The sequence below is a fragment of the Micrasema longulum genome, unplaced genomic scaffold (assembly GCF_059751315.1).
Source record: "Micrasema longulum isolate JH-2025_06_02 unplaced genomic scaffold, ASM5975131v1 h1tg000133l, whole genome shotgun sequence".
NCBI lineage: Eukaryota > Metazoa > Arthropoda > Insecta > Trichoptera > Brachycentridae > Micrasema > Micrasema longulum.
The window spans coordinates 1,351,108-1,361,743 of NW_028277339.1; the positions used below are offsets into that span (position 1 = coordinate 1,351,108).

Genomic DNA, 10,636 nt, shown 5'->3' on the forward strand with positions numbered 1-10,636 from the left:
AAAGCTTAGATACACAATAATTTAAATTCACGCCAAAGCTGCAGACTTTTATGAATTATACAATTACACGATTTTTGTACAATTTTTATACAATTACACGATAATTGCATGATTACAATTACACTATTGACACAAATGTTTACAATTTAAAAATAATTGAGAAGTGAGAGAATGATTAGAAAAAGTACAAGTGGGCATGAGAGTTCTTATCAGGGTTTTATTATGTTTAGATCCATGCAAAACTAAACTTCGAAACGGTTGCAATATTGTTATCAGCTGAAATAAAGAAGAACGGGTTTCGTTTTCTCCTCCCCAACGGATTTCTTTTCTGATGAGATATTTGGTGTACACGGCAACGTTGTTAAGTTAATACATACGTCCTTAGGTAGGTACACAAAATATTTTTGACGCCAAAATTAATGGTTTATATCTATGGTTGTTATTTCTTACGTCAGCCAAACGTCAACAATCATATTTTTTGTCAAAAGGCTAGAAACTCAAAACTGTCAACAAACAAACTGAAACTTCAGTATTATATCTTTACTTTAGTCTGTGACTGAGACCAACAAATAAGTCGTATTGTGAGCATTGTAAGCTTGATATTGTGCAGTATAATATATGTGCTTAACACTTGACATCTAGTTAAACCAATTTAATCTATGCTAACTCTGATGTAATATCATTAAATCATAAAAATCCTTTGGATGGATTGTGTACATTTAGGTTTTTAAATACAACCTCACTTCTTATTTTTACATTCTGTTTAAATGTATTATTTTCTTTATTTAGTCAAATAAATTAGAGTCAAATAAAATAATCTCTAACAGAACAGTTTTCAACTCAATTAAATAATGAATACCTAATAATCATTTACTATTATTGAATATGACTAAATTAACTGGAAAGCTTATTCAACTGATTCCGCTCATCAAAACAAAAAACCTGTCAGGTGTTGAATATTCTGTGCTCTATACAATAAAATCATGTAAAAGAAAGATTCTTTCCGAAGGCAGTTTATCTTCAAAAGAAATATTTTTAATACAATGTTCCCTCGATAGAACTCATGAACACTTAAATATGGGGCACTGGAAAGAAGTTTCCTTAAACGATCGACGATGTATAACTATTTTGAGTTTTTTTAAGGTAAGTCATTTATTATTATTACCATTTGCCTAGCATGCAAGAGGTCTCGGGTTCGATTCCCGCCATGGTTGACATGCAGTATTTATTTAAAAATGTGTTTTTACACCATAATATTTCTTAGTCCCTGGACTGGCACCTGGAGCGTAATACTGATCATCTTACCTTCATGTAAACAAAAATGATCAAGATACCCTGCGATTGGTCTACCGATGCAGTGCCCTATGCACCATTAGGTCCCGAAAGGGAATGATGATGATTTGTTGTTCATTATTATTTATCAGTATTTAAAAAAAATTATATGGAAGTTTCCAAAACAATGGAAATTTGGAAACAATTTACAATAAATAAAATTCATTAATTTCCTTTTAATAAATCTTTTAACATACTAGATGGCGGCTCAATATATTTTCTTATAAGGATACAAATAAATAAATAATAATGAGAAAGTTCAGCCCTACTGGAAATGGAATATGAAAAAATGTGTTCTTACGTACGGTAAAAATTAGAGCATTAAATTGTACAGCGAAGTTTCTTGAAAATGAATGAAAACAATAATAAAAAATATTTTGATAAAATTGTGTGACATCACTAGTTCTTCTAAATCAACTAATGATAAGAGAGTTAAGGTAGATTTCCAGTTTACGGTAAGTCAACTGACAAATCAGCCAAACTCATCGAGAAGAAGGGGAGAACTTGAGACCTCACACGCGAATTAATTTCTAAAATACAAAACCTAAAAAAATTAAAGCGCGATACAATTTTTTTTTAAAAAGTTTCGGCATAGTTTAATAGTCTATTACGAAAAAAAAAAACCACCGAACTTCCTTGTTGAATAGCAGGGTTTTATGTACTACTTTAAGTGCTTGATTGAGTATAACTTGTTTACATTAATGTAAGTCTATTTTTATGCAATGGACTTAATTACAGTTCCAACAATATAAGAAGATATTTTTGACAGGTTGCAAAAGTGTTCTGGCAGTCTTTTTTTCTTTTGATTTTTTGTATCGATTTATCAATTTTGAATAATTTTCGATCACATGGAGTAAATAGTAACTACTTACGACGCTAGATACTTACTCAAAATAAAATGGTTAAAGTAAAAAAAACATATAAAAGCAGTTTACTTATTTGTTTAATTTGGTATTTCAAAAAGAATACCTAAATCAAGGTAAGACAAAATATTACAAGAGAAAAAGTTATAACCCAATAATTACAGGGCGATAAAGATAGTAACTGGAGGCGTATAAAAAAAAGATAGTACACTGAGCCGCTGGTTACCATTGATAATAATAATAAAAACGCATTTTTGTAAAATTAAAACATTTTATTTGATGTCTTTTAGACTCATTCATCCTCATTACCGTATGAAATGAGAGCTATGGAAGATTTCCGGTCTGCTTGCTGTTTCTGGACCAATGGGATGAACTAAATGAGAATAAGCGGAAACGAACCTCTGATGTCACACGCGGAGTTATTTCAGAAATACAAAACTTTATAAAATCGTAGCGCAATTAGAAATCATCAAGGAGGGTTTGCAACAAATCGTTTCTAGTATGTATGATGTATGCCTGGAGAGTGGATTGACGATGAATGAAAGTAATATTGTATTTGCAAGAAACTAGGAATGAATGTCAGGATAGACGTGTGGCGGTCCATCCTCGGGCGAGGATATGGCGTTATGGTAATAGTAGTATTTAGATTAGGTTTAGAAAATTAAGTTTTATAACATAATTTTTTTGGGTCTTGAGAGGTTTTAATATTTATTAATTCGTTCCACTTGGCTTATATTATACTATAATTAATAATTACCTAGATTTAATAGTGTACCTATAATTGAGATATGTTTTTAAAAGATGTTACAAATCAACATGAGTGTAATTCTATCTATTCTCTTTCAATATTCACAGGTCCTTTCATTTTTAGAAAAGAATGATGTGATAACTGACTCTGTAATCAACACAGCATTTGAAATTATTGATAACGGACTACTATTTGGAGCGCCACTGTCTAAAATACAAGGAGATATACTTCACCAATGTGCTAATTTATTATCATCATGGCGATCCATGTAAGCTTTCTTAAACCTTTAAAATAAAATATTTCAGGTTTGATTTGTTAAAAAAAATAATAATCACATTACTTACCCAGTGTGAACTTATTTCATGCATGTATTATTTCAATTTAATTTGAGCATGCAAGGAATTTTTTTTTAATGTTTTGAATTCTAATAGTGCAGGAAAGATGTGTTATAAGGATATTTTTTTTAATGCCCCTACATTGTCTTTTGAAAATTAAAAAAAAACTTCTCGATTTTGACCCTCGCTTAGTTACCAATAATGACATTATATCTTCTCTACATTGTCTTTGGATAGCTGGATCTATTTTTTTTTTTATGAAGAATGACTTTTTATTCCAAAGTCGGTGGGCAGACTTTTACTACAAACGTGGCCAAAATAATTCAATTATGGTGCGGATTTTCAGTTATTATGAGCTGTTAAAACCAAGTGAAACAATCACAGGCGATCGTTGTCGAACGCAATTAATGTGTTTGGGCCGAGCATTAAAAGACAAACGGCCGCAATACGAAAGACATGATATAGTGATTTTGCTGCATGACAGTGTTCGACTACATGTTGCGAAAGTGCTCAAGACATACTTGGATACGTTGAAATGGGAAGTCCTACCCCACCCGCTGCATTTTCCAGACATTGCTCCCTCTGACTATCACTTGTTTCAATCAATGGCACACGGCCCGCCTGTCCAACACTTCCGGTTTTATAAAGAAGTAAAAATTTGGATCGATTCGTGGATCGCCACTTCAAAAGATGACCAGTTTTTTCAACGCGGGATTCGTATGCTGCCCGAAAGATGGGAGAAAGTAGTCTAGTGGTAGGCCAGCAATGGACAATACTTAGAATCATAAATGTTAGTTTTTTACAATAAGACCTCAAATTTCAGAAAAAAAATGACGTAAGCAAAGTTATACACCTAATATATATATCTATTTATTTATTTATTTACATGCATAAGTTTATTGTACATTATTTGAGACTTAAGTCCCAACTCAAACAAACAAACAACAAAACATCACACCGTTTCTCTCTAGGGGTAGGCAGAGAGGATAGAACGCCATATCACTCTGTCTTTGCATACATACCTCGCTTCCTCTACATTCATACATCTTCTCATGCAGGCACACCAATTATTCCTACTCTTGAAATGTCCATCTTCAAATATTTGATGGACTTGATCATGCCATGTCTTTCTCGTTTTCTGCATCCATCAACTTTCGCATTGTAGATCCTTTTAGCCATTTTTTCGTTGTCCATTTGCTCTACATGTCCAAACCAACGCAGCACCCCTTGATTCTGTCAATAATGCATGTCTCAGCCTTACACAGGATCTTGACATTTGTGCACCTATCATACATCGTTTTACCACACATTCGCCTGAGGGATTGCATCTCTACAGCATTTAACCTACTTTCATCATTATTTATCCAATTCTATACTTCGCTCCCATACATTAGAGTTGGCACTAGAACTCCATTGTGAACTGCTAGTTTTGCCTCCCTCCTGCGATAAACATTTGTTTACCAAAGTAGATTTCAGTGCACCGTTCACCCTGTTCCCTGCACTCACCCTCCTTTTAATATCCTTCTCAGTCTTTCCATCTCTAGTAAACCTTCCCAGATACACAAATTCCTCTACCTGATTCAGAATATCTCCGTTCACACTGATCTCACATTTAGTTATATTTTCATCCCTTTCAAAAACCATTACTTTTGATTTATCAACATTCATAAGCAATTCGCTTTTCTTGCATACGTCGTAGACTTTTGTTACCAAGAATTGCAGGTCTTCTTTGCTGCTAGCAAGAAGCACGGCATCATCAGTATACAGAAGACAGTTAACGAGAAAGACGGGACCAACTGAATTTGCTCATTATAAGCATTACTCGTTATACCAGAGGAAGGTTTTTTAAATCCAATCGCTTTTGCATATTGTCACTATTGAAAATTATAATGAATGCTTACAAACATACCAGTTTCTAAATTTTAAATTCAGATAAATAAAAATTCGTATTTATTTGTTCACAATGTTGACAATGTGATAAGGATAGTGAAAACTTTTTACACACTTCAACATATCTCGCGCCACGTTCCATTTTACAAATAATTGCCACTTTTTCGCAAATTGAAAAACTTCTTTTAGTAGTCATGTTTACAATTTAGGGGTAAGGTTTTAACTTATTTGACGTCACCCACTTGTAAGTTCATTATGCATTGACCATAGAACATTAAAAAAAACATTGTAAAAACCCCCGAAACAAGTTGACATTCATAAACTACAAAACAAGTTGTAAATCGTAATGAGGTGCCAAGCCTGTGTTTACTAAGTTCACAAAGCTTGGATTTTTATACGCAATTCCATATGTGTGATACTTTGTCAATGCTGTCGGCGAAAATATCAATTAGGTACTTAGACACTTACTAGTATCATAAATGTAAACCGATACCAACGCCCAGCGGCATCAGTAATAAGTTAGTCCCCCATTTGGATTTTATTACTTAGGTTCTTATTTCGAAAATTATGTTTTTAAACAGTTGAAGAGTTTTCGCTCAACGGTTGACAATATTTTGTTTGGTATGTCCGAGAAGAAGCTCGTAATAAAAGTGAATAAATTTATGGAGAAAACCACAAACTAAAATGTCAACTAATGTTTCCCCATTATATTCGAGATCACGCTATTTCCGTGATCGTTATAACCAACTTCAACTGTATATAAAACAACTTTTTAAAATATTTCGATGAAATTGTAAAGGCACTCATCTTAGTCAGATCTGTATAATATTTTAGATGCTTTAGTTTAAACTATAAACATATCTTTTTATGATTTAGATAAAATCATCAATTAAACTTCTTGGTTTTCACTATTATTTTGTTGTTGTTGGTGTGTTTTTATATTATATCATTGGTCAAAATGAAATAATAGTGAAACTAAACGAATAAGTTTTATGAATAATTTTATTTATAATCTAAATCATTGACCATGGAGTTTTATCAAGAAACATCCACAAAAAACATCAATATAATATATTTTTATCACTATTAGAACAGAGGAAATCGTAAAAGTGAAATTCGCTCCACCTTAGTTGCATTCAACGATCTGTCCATTTTTTATTATTAATGTAAAATTTTTATATTTTTAAAATGTTTGTTTTAGCAAAAATACATGTGATATTTCAAAAAATACCGAAGATATTCAAGAAAATAAAGAGAAAACATTAAAAAATGAAATATTGGCATCAGTTTTTTGCTCTACAGAAATGAACTGGGAAGACATGTTGTTAAAATCCTCAGTCAGTATAGATAATAATACAAATTTATCAGAATCAAATTTTGCCAATGCCATAATAAAGGAGTCCTGCCCATCTATAGAAAAATTTTACTGTCAGTACTTTACGTCGAGAACCCCCGTTATACTTTTGAATTGTATGAATCATTGGCCGGCTATGAAACTTTGGCCTGATATGAATTACATATTACACAAAGCAGGACACAGAACCGTTCCAGTCGAGTTAGGGTCAAAATACACAGATGAAGACTGGACACAAAAACTTATGACAGTTAAAGATTTTATAAAGGAGCAAATTTTCAACAAATCGACTACTGTCGGTTACCTTGCACAGCATCAATTATTTAACCAAATTTCGGAGCTGTCTGGAGATATTAAAGAACCAGAATACTGTTGTCTACACGAGGAAGAGGAATCTATAGATGAAACTGATATAAATGCATGGTTTGGTCCATGTGGAACAATTTCTCCACTTCATTTTGACCCAAAACACAACTTACTTTCACAAGTACATATAAGTATAATATTATTTGTATATTTAAAACATTTACTATTATTTTAAGACCAGACCATATAAGAGTTTATTTATTGGATTTTCTAATCATAGATACGTTTGAATCATCAATATGTCACGTATTACCATAAGTTTTAGTCGAAATTTGTCATTTTCAATTTAAAAAATCACAAACATTAAACTTAAAATCTTTTTGCATGTAAAGGAATATGGAAGCTGAATAAATTGCTGTAATCTTTATTTATTTTTCATATATGTATATACTGATGAGCACACTACCTTTTAAATGGTATGAACGAAACCTTTATTAACTGGTCCAGTATGTTTATTTCATTTAACTTTAATCATATTTATATGGAAATACAAACTATGTTGCAATTTCACATAAATCAGAGGGTTTGAAAAGTACTGTCCACGCACCTACGGAAAAGCCCAAACATTTCCTTGCTCCAAAATTGTAAACTAAACACATCTAAAGTAAAAATGTATTTCATAATCCTTTTAACTTTAGTTATTTAACTTAAAAATAAAATATGAAAACAATACATTTAACATATCTGTACATTAGGATAAACCACAGGAGTCCCACTGAACGAAATGTTCAAGAATAAAGATTTTGTGGCTGTGTGATTTTCAAAACATAACTTTTGAACCAAGTAAGATAATTTCAATCTAAAGGGATTTTCAATAAAGGCAGGTAGATGTTTTTTTTTTATTTTTTCAAAGGAATAAACCGCTAAGCCTCTATTTAGAGGCTTGTCAGCAGGTGGGATATAGAAGGAGGTAATGAAAAATACACCCAGACCAATTGAGAAAGAAATTTGGATTTTTTTCTTGCAACTGGCAGGAATCAAACCCGCGACGCCAGTTTCAACAGTTGGCCGTCTTACCAACTGCGCCTGTCGAAATGAAATAAAACAAGTTGTGTGTGAGGTATTAACAAAATTCTTTTTTTATTTGAAAGGCCCATATGTGACATTAAGTGTGAATCGTTTAAATGCCGCCTCGGCTTCTTACGGTGGCACGGATCCGAGTGGTCAAATTTTCAATTACTCTTCCGCATAAATCCGGCTGAATTTGAGCGATGGCTTGTGTTAAGTTCACCTTTAGGGCATCAGTGGATTAGTATAATTACAATATAAACAAAATTTCACTTGTTATATTTTTACTAAAACTAAAATCTCACCAAGCCACTTTTTGTAGCTTGTTGGTGAAGATTATATTTATACTAACTTAATAATATTATTTACATTTATAAAAACAATGAATAACAGATAAAAATTAACAGCCGGAAAGATCAGAATAAACATGTTTATACAAATAATAATATATAAATTTATTTTTTAAATACAAGAAAATATATGAAAAATTTAAATATTTACACCTAAGCTACTATTCATATATAAACTCTGGATCGAGTAGCCACTCTCTTATTTTGCTCTTGTTACAATGCGAGTTAAATTTAAGTTCTTTTGATAATAAATTAAAAATTCTAGGTATTAAATATTTGAGAGTTCTATTTCCATACTTATTACATACTTTTGGGACTATGAAGCCATCATTAGACGTGAAGCGTGTATTTTTTTTTTTTAAAAAAAGAAATATTTGCGTTCTTATGATTTACCCAAATATTTAATTTTGAGGGCCATTCTCAACGAGTTGTAAATAACTCACTATTAGAAAATGGAATCAAGTTGGGGTAGAGTGGGATTCGAACCACGGACCTTTGGTCTGTGAGTCCGAGACACTAGCCACGGGACCACAACCCGACTTATGGTTATGTTTGAGAGGAAACTTGAATGTATTACTATTAAATTGTTCCAAAATGATGCAAAGCCACAGTAGTCCTCGAACAGGCAGAGTTTTGATTGTTTTGTACAGGAGATCATTATACTTTGTTCGTAAATTTCTGCAGGTACAATTCGCTTAACTATAGACCCTGGATCATTTTAATATTAGTTTTAGTTGAATGTCCCCACGACTTAATACCATATCTTATTATTGATTTTACTAAAGAAAAATAAATAATTTTAAGAGTGATTTTAGGCAAAAATTGAGGTTTATTTGCATAGACCTGTGACTTCAAAAAACCCCACAAGAAAAAGTCTAGCGGGGTCAAATCGCATGACCTTGGTGGCCAATTCAGATCATCCCTGCGAGAGACAACCTGACCCTCAAATCGTTAATGCAGAATGTCAATCGTGGCGTCCGCTGTGTGGCACGTAGCGCCGTCCTGCTGGAACCACATGTCGTCTAGGTCCATATGGTTCGGGTTCTGCTGTACACTTTCACGGATAACAGCGATGTTCTCGGCCGATCTTGTGTTTCTTAAACGTACGGGTGTTGGCTGATTGGATTACTGAACCGGTCGTCTCAAATTTGGCCACCAAACATTGAAGAGTTGACTGCGAAGGGCCACCACGTCTACTGTAAAATGGGCGCAATGCGCACAACGGTTGCACTAACGAACACCCATTTTGATAATAAAATTTTATCATTTGAACGTGCCGTTCAATTGTGTAACTTGCCATGGTGATTTGGCGGCATAAGTAACTAAATAATTTTAAAAATACAAAATCATCAGGTTGTGGTCCTGTGGCTAGTGTCGCCGACTCACGGACCAAAGGTCCGTGGTTCGAATCCCACTCTACCCCAACTCGATTCCCATTTTCTAATAGTGAGTTATTTACAACTCGTTGAAAATGGCCCTCAAAAAATTAAATATTTGGGTAAATCATAAGAACTCAAATATTTATTTTAATTTAAAAAAAAAAAAAAAAACAGCCAGAAGTCATTAAAACAAAATTGCCACCATGGGCCGTCAAAATCTACCTGTGCCAATTGAAAAATCCTTTATAAAGAACTTTCAGTGTAAAATAATAATTATTTTGATAATAATAGTACATATTGTATTAAAATAGCATATCTGGGATTACTGATGTTTTTTGCATTACAACAAAGCGGACTTCATATTTTGATTTTAACTTAAAAGGGCATTTTTATTATGAAAGTGTTTTGGGTGTTTTATTCGCGTATAAAATAGCTTATTGCGATAATTTCTGCAGTTTTAACTTCAATATGGCAAAAAGTGGCCTCCCGTGTTTTATCCTCTAAGATACAGATACTATTATTGCCTGAGATTTTATATAGCATATTAATTTATGAGTGCATAATGGAGGTCTCAATTATATTTTACAGGTTGTTGGAGAAAAGTTGGTTGTATTATTTTCTCCTCATGACACTCCATATTTATATTGCCACCCAGATAATTTGTTGAGTAATACGGCTCAAGTAGACCCGACTGCGCCAGACTTAACTAAATATCCAGAATTCAAGAATGCTACATCACATTTCTGTATTCTAAAACCAGGAGAAATGCTTTACATCCCTCCAAACTGGTGGCATTATGTGAAATCTTTGTCTGTAAGTTTTTCTGTTAGTTTCTGGTGGAAATAATAAATATATTTTTTAATTATTTTTTTCATCCCCCCCCCCCCCCTCCCGAGATAAAAAATCCTAATCCTTGTATGTGTATTTAGTAATATAATAGGCCTTCTAAAGATAAGTATGATTATAGCAAGCTAAACTAGCAAATTTTTTTTCTCGTTTACTATTCCTTTT

The 10,636-nt window shown here is 32.7% G+C and overlaps 1 protein-coding gene across 5 annotated transcripts; it reads left to right on the top strand.

The window, feature by feature from the left end:
- Window positions 1–432: 432 nt before the first annotated feature.
- Window positions 433–10,484, top strand: JMJD5 (Jumonji domain containing 5). 5 transcript variants are annotated; one of them, XM_088242190.1, is made up of 5 exons: window positions 455–590; window positions 1,059–1,143; window positions 3,051–3,211; window positions 6,370–7,009; window positions 10,214–10,484. In XM_088242190.1, exons 2-5 carry the CDS (start codon window positions 1,078–1,080, stop codon window positions 10,469–10,471), a joined length of 1,125 nt encoding a protein of 374 aa, XP_088098316.1. In that variant the 5' UTR covers window positions 455–590; window positions 1,059–1,077; the 3' UTR covers window positions 10,472–10,484. The 5 variants fall into 5 exon arrangements, with proteins under 5 accessions (XP_088098311.1, XP_088098316.1, XP_088098325.1 ...); XM_088242185.1 differs by having other exon boundaries at window positions 433–1,143; XM_088242199.1 differs by lacking the exon at window positions 3,051–3,211 and having other exon boundaries at window positions 462–1,143.
- The last annotated feature ends 152 nt before the right edge of the window (window positions 10,485–10,636 follow it).